A 21,014-nucleotide genomic window follows, 5' to 3' on the forward strand; every position below is an offset into this window, starting at 1 on the left:
AATTCTGCATCGTGCACATGGCCTTATACTGTGCATCCCACTGCTGACACATCTCCCCCGCACACCATACTGCCTCCTCCCCATACTATCTCCTAATACATATGCGGTGTATGTGCTGCTGCTGGGATTATCCTTTATGTACAGGAATGACTATTGTGACCCTATGCGTGTATATACTGGGTGCTGTGCAGCGTGCTGTGGGAGCTTGCAGCATGTGATAGTGGGTGGATTACTGTGTACACCAATGCCACACAGGGTTACAGGCGCAGCCTGAGCCACCAATCAGCAGGGACCTCACATGTGGCTAGCAAGTCTTATCAGCTGCTCTTCCTGCTCTGTGTCACTGAGAAGCAGAGCTGACTGCTGCTGGCCTCCATGACTTGTGAGGTGAGTGCAGGCTTTCTCTATGACACCCAGCTCTGCTTTCTCTGCAAGGGGACGAACACTTTACAAGTGGGGGGGGAAACTGAAATTTGCACCAGATTTTATTGACCGATGCCTGTGATCATCCAGCTCTGCTGGGAGTTGTAGTTACACAACAGCTAGATCGCTGCAGGTTTCAGGCCACTACTATAAGGGCTGCTGTTGCTGTTGCATTACAACAAAATGTTGGTCCCCAGGTGAAGTTTGTTATATAAAAAAATAAATAGGTAAAATGTTTTTCTCACCCTCCCCGGGTCCAGCGCTGAGTCTCCACCGCTGCCCCATTACCTGTTTTTGGATGTGGCGCTGACATCACATTGATATCCTGGCAGCCGATGAGTGACCTCCGCACTTCTCTCCATGTAGACAGAACGCTCCCTGCTTGGCTGTCCACGTAACCTCAGCGCCGCATCCTATACCGGACACCAGGAGATGTAGCAGAGACTAAGGCCGGCGTCACACTAGAGAGGAATACGGACGAGTGAGAGGCGCTAAAAGCACGCATTACACACGGACCAATGATTCTCTGTGGGGCAGCTCCCATCAGCCGTATATTTCTCATCTGTATTCCACAGTCCGTGCCAATCGCAGCATGCTGAGATTGTCAGCGTACTACGCCCGTAGTACGCCAATGCAAGTCTATGGGTGCGCTAAAAATACGCATTACACACGGACCAGATGTGTGACTTGCGAGAAATACGCACCCGGTGTCTTTTACAAAAGCCGGCAATTCAGTGCACAATACAGTAAAATCACACTGACAGGGTTTATAACACAAGCGAAAGAATAGATATAGACACATAGAATACATATATATATATATACACACATGTCATTGAGACACATATATATATATATATATATTTATATTTCACAGAGTTCTTCATAGCAGAATAGCCGCTAATTCAATTGCCGGCTTTTGTGAAATCATTCCCCAACCTGACATGAAATGACACATGGTTTACATACAGTAAACCATTTCATTTCATGTTTTGTTTTGTATGTCTTTCATTAGTAATTAGATGAGGGTTGATGTGTAAAATTTGGGAGGTGTAGGTGTTAATTTAAGGGGTTAATTCGTTGTAAAAAAATGTGTGGGCTCCCGCATTGACAAATTACCGCGGGAGCCCACACTTTTTTTTACAACGAATTAACCCCTTAAATTAACACCTACACCTCCCAAATTTTACACATCAACCCTCATCTAATTACTAATGAAAGACATACAAAACAAAACATGAAATGAAATGGTTTACTGTATGTAAACCATGTGTCATTTCATGTCAGGTTGGGGAATGATTTCACAAAAGCCGGCAATTGAATTAGCGGCTATTCTGCTATAAAGAACTCTGTGAAATATAAATATATATATATGTGTCTCAATGACATGTATGTGTGTATATATATATATATATATATATATATGTATACATGTATTCTATGTGTCTATATCTATTCTTTGGTTTCTGTTAGAAACCCTGTCATAGGTCTCCATTATATGTCCATTTTGCAAGCCGGCGAGAAAATCTCGGCATACGGATTACATACGGATGCTTACATGCGCAAAATATGCGACCACACCTTGATTATGGATGACATACGGAGCAGTGTTTAGGGGTCATTCATCCGTATTACGCCTGTAAACTACGGACCGTATTTTGCGTCGGTTAGTGTGACCCCGGCCTAAAAGCTGGACGCACGGAGCATGAGCACAGTGCAGTTTAACTTCATAACAAACTGTTCCCAGGGGCCAAGATTTTCTAGAAGAGGACAATCCTATTAAGAGCAAGGTCACACACGGAGGATTTAATCTGCTTTGAATACCCGCATTTGGAGTTTGTGATTGCGGATCAACAAATACATTGATGTTAATGGCGAAAATTTGCTCAAAATCTGCAAAATCTAATCTGCAACAACACAGATCCGCAACATGCGAACGGGGTTTTGATGAACCCATTTATTTGGGTTGGACTGGCTCCGGATTTCAGATGCCATGAGCTTTGCCTAAAAAAGGTGGAATGAGGTGAAGGTGTGAGGTGTCAGGTAATGCGAGGTTAACTTTTTGCACCTTGTGATTACCTGACATAAAAGATTTCTACTGCCGTATGCCTGGTAAATATGTTTCCAATATCAGAGACTGCTGCGGATTATTTCAGATCTGTTGATATCCTCATTTTAGGAGAATGTGCACGAAAAATATCTTTATTATAACTGGGGAATCCACGTGAAAAAGTGCTATAAAATGCAACAAAGCATGAACACAATGCACAGCAATGTAAAAACGACAGAGAAGACACCAATGGAGATGCTTCAGGATAAACTCGGTTTTCCTGAAGCAACTGCCTTGTTAAAAGATTAATAAGTCATATTCGGCTCAAAAAACATGACCCCTTAGTCGTGATTAGAGAACATGCTGGCATAAGGCGTTATCTGAGCATGCTCGGGTGCTAACTGAGCGCCTTTGGTGTGCTTGAATAATATTTTCAAGTCCCCGCAGCTGCATGTCTCACGGCTGTTCGACAGTCGCAACACATGCAGGGAATACCTGTTTGTTAGCCAATCCCTACATGTGTTGTGGCTGTCGAACAACATATTGTTCGAGCACGCCGCAGACACTCGGTTAGCACACAAGCATGCTCAGATAACACCTTATCCCGATACGTTCGCTCATCACTACCCCTTAACTCTGTCAATCTAAAAAAAAAAAAAAGTTATGGTTTTCATAAAACAACAACATCAAAATGTGATATTTTTTACGACTTGCAAAACATTTGCCCTGGGTGCTGCGTGTTAGAGAATGGCGCCGATATGTCACTTTGTCTGGCCCGGTATAGTCAGATATCGACCCTTTGCCGGATGTAAGAAAGCCTGTGTACAGCGATGCCTAAGGGGTGTAGTTCCCACCATACTACTTCTCAAGAGGTTGTGCAAAAGTGACATTCTGCCTGAAAACAAGGATTCAAAAGCCAGATAGATCACCTTAAATTGTGGGCTCTGCGTGTGACCAAACAGCTTTTATCCATGTATATGCTATTGTTGTACATAAGAAAACCTACTTAATGAAGCGCTCCTCTTCCTCCACCAATCACAATTTTTCTCTTTAACGTATTGCAGTCATCATATTACATACCACTCTGTACTTAACAGTTGTCTTTCTACTTAATTCTTCCATTTTCCATCAGACCTATGACTTCGGATGAATAGCTGAATCCTTCTCAGCTCTCTGTACAAAGAGGAGGTCAATTTTCCCTGTATGACTCATGAGTCACAGCAAAAGTCAAAGTCAGAGGGAAGAGGTAGTAGCTGGGTCAGAAGTTGAAGAGAGGAATGAATTCTGCAGGGACAAGACATTTCCTGTTTCTACCTACAGAAAAAAGAGAAGAATTATCTGGGTAGATAGGCAAAATGAGCAATTGTCAGGAGTTGGAAGGAGGCTGACTCACGCAGGGAAAATAGACCTCCTGTTTCTAAATAGAGCTTAGTCTATATTTAATCACATGATAATAACAAAAAAACTGACTGACCCTCCCAAATCAGAAAACTGGTGTGTACAGTTGCGAACTAGGAGCAGCCACCTCCATATACAACAAACAAATAAAGCTGCACTCTAGTAATAAAGCATGTAAATATATAATGTATGAAATATGCATTACTGCTCTACCTTCTCCTCTTGTACCTCCTGAGCCCTGTCCAATCTGCAGCTTATGGCACATATGGGGAATTGTGATGATTTTTTTTTTTCAGATTTACGGTTTTATTTTTTCCCATCAAGGGTGAGTCAGGGGCTAGTAGATATTTAGAGCCTACTTTCTTTAAAAGACTTACTTGGCTTATTCAATAGGCAGAGCCTAACTTGTTTCCATTGAGGCCTATAACACAATTCTTTTTTCTTTCTTTGTTCAGGTGGTAATTCTGTATTTTGCCAAAAGTTCTGAACTAGCAGGGGTGCGTTCTGAAAACTTAACTGTGCCTCAAGAAATCACTTCCAAAGAACTCTGGGAGAAAATAACAGCCCTGCATCCTGGGTAATGAGCTTGATTCTAATATTTAAAAGGGGTGTCCAACAAATGGCATTGATAACCTTTCCACAGGATAGGTGAAAACGGGCTAATGGTGGGGAACTGACCACTGATCCCGAACTTCTCATACATGCAGTTGAGTACCTTGGTATCCATTCTTAGATTTCTTATGGGTTTTTTTTTTTCCCCCCCTAGGCTCTGTGCTATTATAGACCACGTTATCCTCGCAGTGCGCCAGGAATATGTCCCCATTGGCGATGAAGTTATAACTCTCCATCCTGGGGATGAGATTGCAGTAATCCCCCCAATCAGTGGTGGGTAACGTTCCTTGAATTTGGAAAGATTGATGGTAAGCAGAAAGAATAATGATACTATTATCTGAAATGGATGTGTCCCCAAGATTACCTAGACTCCTGTGTACTTGGAGTAGGAGGCCTATGATGTCCAAGCGCTTATGGTAGGACACCACCTGTTCTGTGTTTCTTCCATACACCCGCCACAGAAGAAGTTTTATGCGGTCGTTTTCCTGGAGATTTTGTGAGAATTTGGTGTTACTTGGCGACTTGTCAGGAAGTCTGCCTCTTTTTTTAATGTAGCCCCTCTGTTCTGAGAATGTGGGAACATACGTAAAGTTCACATTCAATCACTAGAAGCCTGGTTCTTCTCATGCCCAAATAATATGGTTGCAGGAATTGTAAGATCTACCCTAAAAGGGCTATTTCCGAAATAGCAAGTTATACCCATCCATAGGCTCACTCATCGTGAATGGGATTCCTGGAAATAGTGGGGTACAGCACTTGGCTTTCTCACACAGTCATATAGACAATATATTGAGCGAAGGCTGGGCGTGCTCACCTCTGCTTCATTCAAGAAAGTGGCTGCAGTTCTCCATTCTTTGGACTCTTGGAATCTTTGGGGTTCTAACCGTTGGGATTAACTTATTTTTGGAATTTTAATGTACCAGTGAATGCTGACTTGAGCTGTTGTGCCTATGTAATTGTGGCGCCCCCAGGAGGAGTATGGTCGCCACAGTGGCTTTGCCTTCTTCCAGGGGAGGGTAATGCCAGGCTTGGAGGCAATGATGGGTCTCTCTCGCAGTCAATCCATACATGCAACACAGTTCCACTCCAGGCCATCAGGGGGAACTCTGAACCAGGATTAAGGGGAGGGGTGCCCTCTGAGGGCCAAGAAGAAGGAGTGGTCAGATAGTCTGCGGAGGGTGAAGTGTGCAGACGTGTAGAAGGAAGATGGAGGTTGAGCTAGGAAGGAGAGCTCCCTCAGCTGAGAGCGCACGAACTGGAGCCTGGTCTCCACGGCTGTACGGATACTAAAGGTCCTACAGCAGATACCAGAGGAGTAGGAGGCTGTAAATGCCCTATTCCCATCTAAGACTTGAGGCACAACAGCAGCTTGAATAGAGAGAGGAGTCCCCGAGAGAGGCTACAACTGTCTGTCGTGCAAGTGAGGTTCTTGGGAACATCTGACAGGTGGAACTCTAGAGTAACTAAGTACTGGAGTGCTTCACACCACAAGGCGCTAGTAAGGAGACTGCACAGCCCGTCTGTGAGAGAGAATCCCTGAGTTGCTTCCAGGCTAGCCTGCTCCGTTACCATCTGTAATCAGGACCCTGGACTGCAGTTATCAAGTAAAGGTACAGAAATTGCACCCCGCTGTGTCTTGTCTGCTTCCTACCCTTACGGCACTGCTACATCACCGTGCCAACCACCGCTACACTGCCCTGGGACATTAGCCCTGCCTGTGGAGGGCTATACCATCACTGCTGCACCACACCATCAGTCCTAGTGGATCTGTCTGCAGCGTCGACTTAACATCTCCCTTGCCGAACACCACAGGTGGCGTCACAAACTAATCCATTAACTACAATTCCCCATTACTTGGGCGCCCAGGGCCACGGACCGGGTCACTGCTGCTGTGACACATCCCACTGACACCGGCCCGGTACCGAGTACCCCACAGCCCTGGGAGGGCGACCCATAATCATAGAATGAGTGCAGAGCTGGTGGTCTTCGAGGTAAGACCGATGATCAAATGACACCCCTTCATGTAATGTCCTGTGGAAACCCCACCGCTCACCCTACCAATTTTTTTTTAAAGAATGGATCCTAGACAAGAAAAGCGTTGCCGTGTTCCTTGCCCCTTGAATGAATATCATCTATTGCTGGAACCTGCAGGTATCAGGAATAGGAAACCTCCCAACTATTTCGGGAGCCAGTGAAGTAAACGTTTTTTTTTCCAGGAGCCTTCCAGACAATCACACAAAGGTCCAGAAAAGCGATGTATGTACATGGCTGACCATTAATTCCTCTGTCCAAAGCTTTACCTTGGAATAATAACCGGTCAATAGATGTTTCAGCAGCCGGACTCAGACTATTGTACAGTATGTGTATATCCATTACTCTTAAATACGTAATTTATTACTTGACTCTCTTTTCTACCTTTTCCCATTTTAACATCCGAGAGAAAAAATGTACACAGAAACCAGCTTTGCAAACAAAGACATGAATTTTATTAAAGTAGTACACATAGAAACAAGTAAAAAAGACAAGACTCATTAAAAAGTGGGAAACCACAGAAAAATGGCACCTTTGCCCACAAACTCTATGAGGAGGCTGCACATGTTTTGAATGTCCAAAAAATGCTATACATATGCTGGTATCTTAAACCCCATATAGAACATAGTTTACTAAAAAAGCAGCGTATAGCTAACTAGTATATACATAGCAAAGGATTCGTGCAGAATAACCTTGCCTCCCGGGGGTGATAGTGCTGTGGTATTTGCAGGTACGCAGGATGCAGTGACGAGTTGCGAGACAACCTGGTGCTTTCTAAAATAACTTTTATAAGACTGGGGGAACTTTCCTCAGTCACGGCTTGAACACAAAAAGGGGTAACACGTGTTGCCCTCTTGCCCTCGCAGGGGCTCTAGACAAGCAAACACCAAAGAGTAGAACACGACTACTTCCGGCAATAGCCGGTCACTATAGGGCCGCGGTTTGGCCGACTACGGCCGACTACGGGTCCTTAATTGAAAAGTCAACTTAGCTGCTGTCCAGACGTCCCTCGCTGTTCGGGTTGGTGGTCTTTCGGCGTAGTAGTTGCTGGGCCCAGTTGCTGAGGCGTTGACGGAGTCTTCGCGCCCTCTGGCGTGCTGGTGACACTGGAGCCCCACAGGGCCCGGCGAAGTCCTTGGATGGGTGGGCCGCAGTCCCCGGACTGGCCACCTGCGCAGCTAACGGCTGCGACGGGGAGTCCGCGGTCAGCAGAGGCCCGAGCGGGTGGGAATGGGGCGGCTGCAGGTGGCGGGGAACAGGCAGCAGCTGTGGGCGGAAGGGAGGCGGCAGCAGCCGTGGGCGGAAGGGAGGCGGCAACAGCCGCAGGCTAAGAGGAGGCGGCAACGGCCGCAGGTTGAACTGGGGCCGCAGTGGCCGCGGGCTGGAGCAGGGCAGCAAGTCTCGGACGATTGCCTTGGCCCCGTCCCTCTGGAGTCCTCAGTGAGCTTCCCTCTCTCACACTGGTGAGTCGCTCTAGCTTCCCGTCGCTCCCACGCTCTCCTGCAGTCTCTGTCCCACTCTGCTCACTCATTGTCCGGGGAATTTCCCGCCTCCTTTATACTGGTCCCTCCTCAAGCCCATCTGTCTGTCAGAATGGTCCGTCCTCGAATTCTGTCCCCCGGGACCAGTTTCCCCCGGAACCTGGATGACGGCTCCTTCTGTTCCAGCCCTGACACTCGACGGGGGCTGTTCCTCCCACACTCCCCCCGCTCTGTATGCTCGCCAGTCCTCGGGCGAGGGTTTTTGTAGACTTGGGTTAGACTTTTGAGCCAACAGTCCTTGTCGCCATACGAACTGGTCCTGTTCGTAACGTTCAGGGGGTTTGCCAGCTGTTGACCGCTCGGATCGTCGAAGCTCGGGTGTAGTGGAGTCTTCTGGGGTGGTGAAGGGTGGTCGACTAGTTGGTTCTGGTGGGATTTCCGGGTCTACTGTAGTGCCACTGCTTGGGTGCCCTGCAGATGTGACGGGGAAGTCCTCTTCGTCATCCAGGTCCCAGACCGTAGGCAGGGGGTTAGGGACCTGGGGGGTCGGTTCGGGTCGCAGAGGATCGGTAGACGTACATGGTCGTAACAGTGCACAACCCGAGTGAGAGGCGCGTTGTTTCCTTCAGATTGTATTTCGTACACAGGCCCGTTGGGGCTTATTCGGCGCAACACTCGGTACGGGTTCACCTCCCAACGGGGTTCTAACTTGTTTTGGGAGCGTTGATCAAGTACGAGTACCTGATCCCCAGCTTGAAAGTCAATGGATGGGGGCAGTGCTCCCCCTTGGTGTTCTAGATCCTGGAGCTTCGTATGGACGATACGGTGGAGGGTCTGCTGCCGGTGGTTTCGGACCCACGAGGATACCCCAGTCCAGGGTTGTGGTTCCTCCGGGTTCAATTCCACCTCCGTAATTCCTTTGCCTTCTAGTCCGTACAGCAATAAGTAGGGGGTGTAACCAGTCACTCGATGCACTCGATTGTTATATACCCACACTAGCTCGGGGACATATTCAGGCCAGCGGGCCTTGCGGTCGCTCTCCAGGGTGCGCAGCATTTGGATTAGCGTACGATTGAATCGCTTGCAGGCTCCGTTCCCCTGAGGGTGGTATGGCGTAGTCCGCGATTTATCGATACCGTAAAGATGGTGTAGCTCTTCCATGACTTTTCCTAGGAAGCACGCTCCTTGGTCCGAATGTATTCGTTGTGGACAGCCGTACACTTTGAATAAAGTTCTTACAAATCGCATAAGCGGCCGACTCCGCTGTTTGGTCTCGGATGGGGGTGACCACGGCGAACTTGGTGAAATCGTCCACCATAACGAGACAATGTTCATACCCTGATAGGCAGGACCTATGGTCAGATAGTCCACCGTAAGAAGCTCCAGAGGGGCTGATGCTACAATCGTTTGCATCGGGGCTCGCTGCGCAGGGGGTTTAGCGAGCTCGCACGGGCGGCAGGTTCGACAAGCTTCTTCTACGGCAGCGTGCAAGCGTGGGTGATACACTATCTGCTGCAACCAGTGTAAAGTCTTTTGAGCACCAAAGTGAGCCCCCTTTTCATGGGTTTCCCAGGCCTGTTGGTTGAGATGGGCTCCAGGCACGATCACCTGCCATATCATGGCTGACGTGGTTCGTGACATGGCCTTTCGATATAAAAGTCCCTTTTTGATGACTAGTTTTTCCCACTGGCACAGCATCAGCAACATATCCTGGGTCAAAGTCTGTCTCTGCGAGCCCATGGGCAATTTACCGGTTGCCATCCATCAGTGCAGGAGTCCAATTTCTGCATCTTCTTGTTGCTGCTGGATCCAGTTGTCGCAGGGTTGTCCCAGCATCCCTCCTAGGAGTCCCGGATGAGGCACTTCTTGCGTGTTGACTATAAGCGCGGCGGTGGTGAGGGTGAACGGTGTCTTATCTGCTTCTAATTCGTCGTCTCGGTTTCTCCCTGGGGTGGTGTGTCGGATTCTGGAGAGCGCGTCGGCGTGCACGTTTTCAGCTCCCCGTTTGTAGATGATCTTATAATTGAATTTGGCCATCCGAGCCACCCACCGCTGCTCAAGGGCCCCCAGTTTGGCATTCTTCAAATGGGCTAACGGGTTGTTATCGGTCCGCACTACTACTTCGGAGCCCGCCAGATACTTTGCGAATCGCTCCGTCATTGCCCACACTACCGCGAGGAGCTCGAGCTCAAAGGAGCTGTAATTGTCCGGGTTGCGTTCTGAGTCGTGCAGCGACCGGCTACCATAGGCGATCACTTTTTCCCAGCCATCCTGCACCTGTGACAACACAGCTTCTAGCCCCTAGAGGCTCCCGTCGGTATGTAGGATAAACGGTTGCGAAAAATCCGCATATGCCAGTACTGGGGCGTCCGAGAGAGCAGCTTTGAGGTCTTGAAACGCATCCTCTTGCGGTTGCTGCCACTGGATCTTCCGTCCATTCGCCCCGGCGGGAGCCCCCTTCAGCAGGTTCTGCAGGGCTCGGCGTGCAAAATTCTTCATGAACCGACGGTAGTAGCCGGCCAACCCCAAGAAGGCCCGCACGTCCTTCACCGTCTCAGGGGTAGGCCACCTCTGGATGGCAGCGACCTTTTCCAGGGATGGTCGGACGCCCTCTGCCGAGACGGTATGCCCCAGGTACTCGATCTGGGTGCGGAACAGGTGGCATTTCTGGGGCTTTACCTTTAACCCGTACTTCTGCAGCCGGCCGAGCACCTGCCCCAACCGCCTCAGGTGGTCCTCGAATGTGACGGAATAGATAATGATATCGTCCAGGTATATCAACGTGGCTTCAAAGTTGAGGTCTCCTAGACACCGCTCCATCAACCGCTGAAAAGTTCCGGGGGTGTTGGCCAGCCCAAACGGCATCCGATTTACCTCGAACAGTCCCATGGGAAGGATGAATGCCGTCTTGGCTCTGTCTTCCTCCGACATCGGCACTTGCCAGTACCCGCTGGCCAGGTCAAGGGTCGAAAAGTACGTTGCGTTCCCCAGGGCGGACAGAGACTCTTCTATGCGGAGCAGTGGATACGAATCCTTGATGGTGCAGGCGTTCAACTTCCAGTAATCAACGCAAAAACGTAGAGTGCCATCTTTCTTCCAAACCAGGACAATAGGGGCCGCCCAAGGGCTTTGGCTTTCTCGTATGACCCCCTTCTGGAGCATTTGTTCTAATAGAGTTTTCACTTCCTGATATAGCTGCGGTGGTATTTGCCGATACCGGCATGGGGGCTGCTCCTGCCGTGGGGATCCCATGGTGATGCCCGTGGTACATCTGAAGTCGTCCTCATGGCTGGCGAAGACACTAATATTGCCCAAGGAGTGTCTCTACTTGGAGAAGCTGGGCTGGCGCTAGGCTGGAAAGTTCAGCCCGCATTCTCTCCAGAATGACTCGACCATTTTCTTGGGCCGCGGACGCGGCAGCCTGTTGGGTTCGTACCGTTACTACCCAGGGATCTTCGGATTGCACCCGCAACTGGACTGCGTGGTCTGGCAGCAGCTCCTCCAATGGCATTACTAGTTTGGCCATTTCGGCCCGGGACTTCAGGGTGATATCCTGATCTTCCAGGTTGACACAACGTACCAAGACGGTCCCCTCCCGCACTTTGGCCAGGGAGTGGGCCACCAGGATGCCAGGGTGCAGGCGCTCTGAGTAACATGGTTCCACCTGCACCTCCATGTCCTCCAGTGGTATTGGGGCGCGGATCGGCAGAGCCACCACCGTCTGCCCCGGAGGAAGCACAAGTGAGGTCCGCCGGCGTGATGACCTTGCCCAGCGCCTTACCCTCCTGACACTCCTGGAGCACTTGCGCCTCCCGCACCAACCGCTGAAAGACCTGCCCCTGGGCCGTGCAAGAACCCCACTGACTTGGGGTCTCCTGCGTGGAATCGTTGAGGAGTAGATTGCTGAACTCCCGCAGTACATTCATGCCCAAGATGATCGGATGACGGTCGTTAGTCTCTCCTTGAGTCAGGATCACTCTCCGGCGACTGAGGGATTTTCCACACAATGTCATCTGAAGCCACACCACCCCGGCGACAGGTACCGGCAGTTGGTTTGCGGCCAATAGTCGTATCATTGGCCCCCACTGGGGCCTTGCTGCTTCCCGGAATTGCTGCCGGAAGTACGTTGCTGGCATGGTAGTCACCTGGGACCCTGTATCCACTAGGCACCGCACAGCATGACCCTCAACTTCGGCCCATACTATTGGGCACTTTGCGACCAATTTTTCGGGACTTCCACCACCCCTCGTTGTGGCTTCCGGCTCCGAGCGGCGTCCCCCATGCCCGGAGCCCTCTAGTTTAATGTCCGCCGGGGTGGATATCTCCCACACCGCGGACACTCCCTTGTGAAGTGGCCCAGTTCTCCACACTCATAACACCGGGGAGGTGAGGCTCGGCCACCCCAGGTATTGTGAGGCCCCCAAGGCCTGGAATTGTAGCCAGGTCGGCTGGGTTTTCTTCACTTCAGCCAGCTCGCCCTGGATCCTCTTCAGTTCTTGTCTCATTTCCTCAATCCATTGAGGTTCTTCGACAACGCTTACGGACGACTCCATGCTCCGGGCCTTCCCCACAGGAGCCGTCTTCCCCCTGTTCTTGCTCTCGCACCCGGGCCTGACTCCCCACTTCAGAAAAGGCTAACCGTGGGTTCACTCGAACCTGTTCCCGCAATGCCTGCTTGATTAGCGGGTCCTGGAGCCCAGTCACTAGCAGGTAACGCAGGGTAATGTCGATGGGCCTTCCTTTCTATGGCGGGGTGTAGCTCCTGGAGGGCGTTCATATACTGGGTGATGGTCTCCCCCTCCCCCTGCATCTGACTGAACAACCGGGTTCTCAACTCTCCCATGTCTGTTGGATCCCTGTGGGTCTCTTCCAGGATCTGTAGGACCATGGCAAAGGTGCCCCGGGGGTCTCAACATTACCGACTTCCGGGCCTCCCCATCTAACGCCATAAGGGCCACCTCAGCCTCTAAATTGGGGGTCATGGGGTGCATGCGGAAAAGGCCCCGCATACGTTCTGTCCAGCTCCACAACATCGTATCAGAGCCAGAAAACCGGGGCAGGTTACTCAGCATAGCCCCCAGGGAGATGCTGGAGCGGGGACCTCTTCATCCGTAGCCCTACTCTGACCAAGTGCACCGCCGTCTGCGCTCGGAGACTGCATCCTGCTGATGACGCCAAATGTGGTATTTGCAGGTACACAGGATGCAGTGATGAGTCGCGAGACAACCTGGTGCTTTCTAAAATAACTTTTATAAGACTGGGGGAACTTTCCTCAGTCACGGCTTGAACACAAAAAGGGGTAACACGTGTTGCCCTTGCAGGGGCTCTAGACAAGGAAACACCAAAGAGTAGAACACGACTACTTCCGGCAATAGCCGGTCACTATAGGGCCGTGGTTTGGCCGACTACGGGTCCTTAATTGAAAAGTCAACTTAGCTGCTGTCCAGACGTCCCTCGCTGTTCGGGTTGGTGGTCTTTCGGCGTAGTAGTTGCTGGGCCCAGTTGCTGAGGCGTGCTGGTGACACTGGAGCCCCACAGGTCCCGGTGAAGTCCTTGGATGGGTGGGCCGCAGCCCCTGGACTGGGGCCAGCGGCAGCGATGTGCGGTGGCGGATGACAGGCCACCTGCGCAGCTAACGGCTGCGACGGGGAGTCCGCAGTCAGCAGAGGCCTGGCCCCTGCTGCGGGCCTGAGCGGGACAGTGGTGGCCGCCGATGGCACGGTACTTGCCGCGGGAACGGGGCGGCTGCGGGTGGAGGGGAACAGGCCGCAGCCGTGGGCGGAAGGGAGGTGGCAGCAGCCGTGGGTTGAACTGGGGCCGCAGTGGCCGCGGGCTGGAGCAGGGCAGCAAGTCTCGGACGATCGCCTTGGCCCTGTCCCTCTGGAGTCCTCATTGAGCGTCCTCGCGCACTGGTGAGTCGCTCTAGCTTCCCGTCACTCCCACGCTCTCCTGCAGTCTCTGTCCCGGTCTGCTGACTCATTGCCCGGGGAATTCCCCGCCTCCTGTATACTGGTCCCTCCCCCAGCCCATCTGTCGGGCAGAACAGTCCGTCCTCGAATTTTTCCCCTGGAATCCGGATGACGGCTCCTTTGGTTCCGGCCCGGACACTCGACGAGGGCCGTTCCTCCCACAGTGCCAGCCCCAACGCACGTTTCAGCAAACACGCCTTTTTCTGGGGGTGGCCACACACCACATGGAGCAAGGTTTTATAGTGCACAACAACCAATCAGTGGATGTGCAGCAGAAAAAAGTACGCTGATCGAGATAGTAATAGGTCAAATGGGAGCCGGAACTAGATGTACTAAAGTGGAGGAGGAGCATAAAATCGCTATACCAATAGGTAAAAAAGGGGAGGAAAAAGGCGTGGTATACAACCATCCCCATACTTTATGTTGAACTACTTAGCCTTTTAAAGGGCAGATTACCAGGATGTGGGCATATCCAGGTCCTGTTAAGTCCCGCCCCTTTTCAATAGCCCAAATGTTTACTTTATATGAATCACATATTTCATGCAAAGAGACATCCATCATGCTATATCAAGTCCGATTGACGCAAGTCACGCTAACAAATGCCCAAGAAAGCTACCATGACCATACAGCCCACCCAACGCCGCGGCAGGGAGTCCCAAACCCCGCCCACCATTACGTGGAGGAGGCTAAGTCACATGACCGCCACGTCGGGCTTAGTTGCCCATACACCTAACACAGCTATGATTAGACATCCATCCAACTACATCGGTCAGATTAGCACACGTCGCATCTGACGAGACGTCGCAGCCCACTAGACGCCGCGGCATGGAGTCGAAACCCCACCCACCATGACGTGAAGGAGGCCGAATCACGTGACCGCAGCGTCCGGCCCAAGCCACACCCCGCAACGTCTCCCCACAGCCCCACGGGCTTGAGAAAGGCTCAGTTGAGCCGAAATGTTGCCTTGATATGTGGGCTGAATAAAACTTGCCACTATTTGAAAAGAGCTATTATGGAGTGCTGCCTTTATTTGGATTGAATATTGGGTACTGTGGCTGAAAACGGGACTTTCTGCCAGGGACTGAGCACCCGAAGTTAAGTACTGTGCTTTTTCACTTTTTTTTTCAATATAAATACTATTATAGTTATTTAGTATTAATCCTTTATATACTGGCCACCTTACATGCCTTAAGCATGATCATTATACATAAACATAATATATTGTTGCAAAGCATATATCTCAGTTTAATTTTGATCATAGATCTACATTAATACAATATATAATGCCCATTGATCATTAAACCAATTAAACATATTCTCTCTTTCCAAAATTATGAAGAGAGGGGGGGTTTCAAGATCTGTGCATGTTCAAAAGCCCATTTTGAACATGCCCCCTGTCCACAAAAACACTATATACGCTAATAATATTACTCCCCCATCTCACACACAGATCCAACTAAATCAAGTTAATATGGCGCACGTTGCACTGACAAGTATCACGGAAGGCATCGCGGCCATGCGTCAAGCCAAATGCGGCAGTCGCGAGTCAATCCCAGCCCACCAATGGGTGGACGAGGCTAAGTCACAAGTCGCTGCACCAGGCCTAAAAGATGCACTCCGAGATGCCTCCCTGTTGTGAGCTCATTTTCGGGTTTGCCTCTGGCTTCTGGTGAGGGTTATGGAGCTGACTGTGCTGACAGAGGAGTAGTGAGTTCTCTATCTGGACTCCCTCTATTGGTGAAGGGAGGTAATGAAGCTGATCTAAATGGCAGAGACCGGCCACCTGAGGAAGAGGACTGTGATTGGATATCAGGAATTTCTGATTGGATTTAAGGCAGCCGACTCCCTAGTTTTTTGCTGGTGATTTCTCCTGACTGTGGCTTCTGGTTTCCAGTTTGGTTCCTGCCTTCTTAAAGCTAAGCTTTCTCTGCTTTTGTTCATATGAGTTTTCATCTGGTTTACTTAGTTTTTGTGTTCAGCCAGCCCTGGCTGGGACTGGGCTGAATCCCCATTTTGTCTCTGATCAGTTGATCTCTTTTGCTCTGTCTTCAGAATATACCTGAGTGCTGATATAGGGAATTGAAGTCTAGCGTCTTCAGGGCCTTTTTCTATCAGTCGTGTTGGACATTTTTTGGCAGGTTTTTTTTTGTGAGATTGCAGACAGCAGCTTCTCTTTCCTGTCCTTTCTAGTTAGTAAGGGCCCCATCGTTTGCTCAGCCTATCTTTCTATCTATGTTTGTGTTTTCATCTTGTTTCACCGACAATACATGTTGGGGACTGTCTATTGCTTTGGGGTCTGCTCTGGGGCAGTTTAGATTTTCCCTTTCTTTAGACTTATTTAGTTCTCGGGCCGTGACGAGGCGTCTAGGACCACCGTAGGCACGCTCCACGGCTACTGCTAGTTGTGTGAATAGGATCAGGGGTCTGCAATCCGCTAGTTACCAACCTCTCCGGTTTTCTGGGCTTAGCTTGCTTTTTGTTTTTTCCTCCTCGGTGACTCATTCATAACACCTCCCCACACACACCGTCAGGCCTGTGCGCACAACTTGATCGGAGGAGAAGAAAGGGAAAAGGAATCCATTATTACCAATAAATAACCTAATGTAATAATCGACCTATACATGATCACTATTACCAAGGATACAGTATACATTCACAACAAAAAACTATATATATATATATATATATATATATATATGATATAAAGTACATAGAGTAGCCATTAACGTATACAATATGATTACTGTATTGTTCCCAAACTTCCCATGACAATATTGATGAGCTTATTTCATATTACATTTGATAGAGATGATGATGAAATTTCTTCATATTTTCTTTTATATAATGTATCATGGTTACTGAAGAATTCCCATCCATCCATTAGTTCTTCTCTAGAACAAATTCGGAAATGTCCTAAGGTGTATTTCACAACTGATACAAGATTATGTGCACACATAAAACCGTACTCCAAGATAAAAAAACAAAACTTTTAAAATCAATAACATATACGGTGCGAATTGAAAATGAATACAGACGATCTTAGAGAAATGGGACAAAGCTAATTGACTCGTTGAGCCCGCGTGGGTGCATGGTTCCTAGGGTCCAAATCCATTTGGTCTCTAGACGTGCCAAAGGGCAAGTAATTCCCCCCCCCACTTACACCTAAAACTAGACAATCCCATGTACCCTTAGGAGACTCGAATCACACTGATGATAAAGCTTGAAGTGTTTGGGTAATGTACGTAAATGATATCTACCTCTTCTTTGGCCGCAGTGATATTGCGAACATGTTCCCTGACACATACCTTCAGGGCTCTAGTGGTCATACCAACATAGACTTTATCACATGGACACCGGGCATAGTATATTACTGCCTTCGTTGAACATGTGATAGTCTGCGTGATTTTAAATTCACTGCGGCCATCGGAAGAGAACGTTGTGGTACTCTCAATGTTTGGACATGCCATGCATTTCCCACATGGGGAACAACCCCATTTCGGCTTCTGGGATTGAAGGGGAGAGTTTTCTGATCACTTTTATTATAATGGCTTTGAACTAAGATGTCTCTAAGATTCTTGCCTCTTCTTGCCGTAATACTAGGTTTAAGAGGTAAGTATACTCACAGGATATCATCAGCTAGTAAAATAGGCCAATATTTAGAAATGGCCTTATGCATTAAATCCCATTGGGAGTGGTATGTAGGGGCAATTCTCGCCTTATCAGTTTCCTGTGTTACTGCCGCTAATGGCTGGCATATACATCAAATCATATCGATTAGACTTACTAGTTCTGTTTATAGGCTAACTTAATTTGCCTATTACTATACCCTCGTGCTCTGAATCTCCTTTTGAGTTCCTCAGATCTCTTTTCAAAATCTGCGTCTGATGAGCAAATTCTCCGAACTCTTAAGAATTGCCCCGTTGGCACAGACTTGATCACCTGTGGTGGATGGGCCGATTCCGCATGTAATACCGAATTAGTGGCAATCTCTTTGCGGAATAGATCGGTTTGTAAAAAACCAAGTCCATCACGTCTCACGGTCACATCCAGGAACTCTATCATATCCTGGTGAGACTTGTGTCAAGCACAGATTCAAATTATTCACATTGAGGTCCTCAAAAAAGGAATCCAGCTCAAATGAACTACCTTGCCAGGTCAAGAATACATCATCAATGTACCGTGCCCAGAAAAGGACACCGTCCATTGATGAGTGTCGATCTGACAAGAAGCGTTCCCTCTCCCACAGCCTCAGGAACAGATTAGCATAGGTGGGCGCAAAGGCCGCGCCCATTGCTGTCCCCTGGAGCTGCAGGTAGAGGGACCCCACAAAAAAGAAAAAGTTGTGCTTCAGAGCAAAACCAAGTAGTTGTAAAATAAACTCAACCTCTTCCACATTAAAAGTGGACATGGATAAATAGTGGGCAACTGCTCTAAGGCCATCCTCGTGTCGAATGCTCGTATAAAGAGGTTCGACAACGCAGGTGGCGAGTATTGCATCTCCATCGATATTAAGGGAATCAATCTTGCGGAAGAAATCACCCGCTCCTTAATATTTACGAAATGGTTCCATAACAACGAACATGAAATGTTCCCTACGAGTCAGGAACAATCGACCCTACAAATTTTAGATGATGTTTCTAGGGAGCATGAAGGAGCCCAAACGGGTAAGGTTCCACAGTGTCTGCACCAAAGGTCACAGAAGTTTCCACCCTTATCCGTATGTCCTAATGTTGAACTATTTGTTAGTCTAGTATCAGAAGAGTTGAGACATATCCATCGCGTGTGTGTGTATGTATGTGTATATATATATATATATATATATATATATATATATATATATATATATATATAGAGAGAGAGAGAGATAACTTGACAATAGAGGAGAGAAGGAGTCTCAAATTTAAACAATTACGTGATGTTATCTACAAACCAGCGGACAAGGGTGGAAACATCGTTGTGAGGCCTTGTAAACTTTGAGGCAGAAGCATACCGCCAACTCAGGAACAGACAGTGCTACCAGAGGCTGACCTACAATCCTTTAACAACATTTTCAAAATTGTTGATGGATATTCTGGATCAGGCACATGATAAATTGGTAATTTCAAAACAACTACATGATGCACTGATTGTGACAGAAGCCAGAATACCCACATTATACCTATTGCCAAAAATCCATAAGGATTGTAGGAACCCCCCTGGTAGGCCTATCGTCTCGGGGGTAGGTAATTTTCTTGAGAATATATGCAAGTACATAGATGCCCAACTAAAGCCTCTGGTAGAAACCCTACCGTCGTATATCCGTGACACGGGTGATTTCTTCCGCAAGATTGATTCCCTTAATATTGATGAAGATGCAATACTTGCCACCTGCGATGTCGAACCTCTTTATACAAGCATTCGACATGAGGATGGCCTTAGAGCAGTTGCCCACTAATTATCCACGTCCACTTTTAATATGGAAGAGGTTGAGTTTATTTTACAACTACTTGGTTTTGCTCTGAAACACAACTTTTTCTCCAGGGGACAGCAATGGGCACGGCCTTTGCGCCCGCTTATGCTAATCTGTTCCTGGGGCTGTGAGAGAGAGACCTCTTCTTGTCTGATCGACACCCATCAATGGACGGTGTCCTTTTCTGGGCACGGTACATTGATGATGTGGAATCGGCCCATCCACCACAGGTGATCAAGTCTGTGCCAATGGGGCAATTCTTAAGAGTTCGGAGAATTTGCTCATCAGACGCAGATTTTGAAAAGAGATCTGAGGAACTCAAAAGGAGATTCAGAACACGAGGGTATTGTAATAGGCAAATTAAGTTGGCCTATAACAGAGCTAGTAAGTCTAATCAATATGATTTGATGTATACGCCAGCCATTAGTGGCAGTAAGAGACAGGAAACTGATAAGGCGAGAACTGTCCCCACATACCACTCCCAATGGGATTTAATGCATAAGGCCATTTCTAAATATTGGCCTATTTTACTAGCTGATGATATCCTGCTAGTATACTTACTTCTTAAACCTAGTATTACGGCAAGAAGAGGCAAGAATCTTAGAGACACCTTAGTTCAAAGCCATTATAATAAAAGTGATCAATCCCAGAAGCCGAAATGGGGTTGTTCCCCATGTGGGAAATGCATGGCGTGTCTAAACATTGAGAGAGCCACGACGTTCTCCTCTTCCGATGGCCGCAGTGAATTTAAAATCACGCAGACTATCACATGTTCAGCGAAGGCAGTAATATACTATGCCCGGTGTCCATGTGATAAAGTCAATGTTGGTATGACCACTAGAGCCCTGAAGGTACGTGTCAGGGAACATGTTCGCAATATCACTGCGGCCAAAGAAGAGGTAGATATCATTTACGTACATTACCCAAACACTTCAAGCTTTATCATCAGTGTGATTCGAGTCTCCTAAGATTACATGGAATTGATTGTCTAGTTTTAGGTGTAAAGGGGGGGGGAGAAATTACTTGCCCTTTGGCACGTCTAGAGACCAAATGGATTTGGACCCTATGAACCATGCACCCACGCGGGCTCAATGAGTCCATTAGCTTTGTCCCATTTCTCTAAGATCGTCTGTGTTCATTTTTAATTCGCACCGTATATGTTGATTTTAATCGTTTTGTTTTTTTATCTTGGAGTACGGTTTTATGTGTGCACATAATCTTGTATCAGTTGTGAAATACACCTTAGGACATTTCCGAATTTGTTCTTGAGAAGAACTAATGGATGGATGGAAATTCTTCAGTAACCATGATACATTATATATAAGGAAATATGAAGGAATTTCATCATCATCTCTATCAAATGGAATATGAAGTAAGCTCATCAATATTGTCATGGAAAGTTTGGGAACAATATAGTAATCATATTGTATATGTTAATGGCTACTCTATATGTACTTTATATCATTAAGATATATATGGTTTTTTGTTGTGAATGTATACTGTATCCTTGGTAATAGTGATCATGTATAGGTCGATTATTATTTTAGGTTAATTATTGGTAATAATGGATTCCTTTTCCCTTTCTTCTCCTCCTATCAAGT

General features: G+C 48.0%; 2 protein-coding genes across 2 annotated transcripts in view; both read left to right on the top strand.

Annotated features, from left to right (window-relative positions):
• The first annotated feature begins 245 nt into the window (after positions 1-245).
• MOCS2 (molybdenum cofactor synthesis 2) lies at positions 246-4,776 on the top strand. Its single transcript, XM_073583395.1, has 3 exons — positions 246-387; positions 4,327-4,448; positions 4,638-4,776. Exons 1-3 carry the CDS (start codon positions 376-378, stop codon positions 4,762-4,764), a joined length of 261 nt encoding a protein of 86 aa, XP_073439496.1. The 5' UTR covers positions 246-375; the 3' UTR covers positions 4,765-4,776.
• LOC141096678 (molybdopterin synthase catalytic subunit-like) overlaps positions 4,742-21,014 on the top strand; it is a 56,274-nt gene continuing 40,001 nt past the window's right edge. The window contains exons 1-2 of the mRNA XM_073583394.1: positions 4,742-4,791; positions 6,558-6,634. Of these exons, the coding sequence (XP_073439495.1) occupies positions 6,559-6,634 (76 nt within the window). The 5' untranslated portion in view covers positions 4,742-4,791; position 6,558. The remainder of the gene's footprint in view (positions 4,792-6,557; positions 6,635-21,014) is intronic.

Source organism: Dendrobates tinctorius, unplaced genomic scaffold (assembly GCF_039654945.1).
Source record: "Dendrobates tinctorius isolate UK_male_01 unplaced genomic scaffold, ASM3965494v1 ptg000078l, whole genome shotgun sequence".
Classification (NCBI taxonomy): Eukaryota; Metazoa; Chordata; class Amphibia; order Anura; family Dendrobatidae; genus Dendrobates; species Dendrobates tinctorius.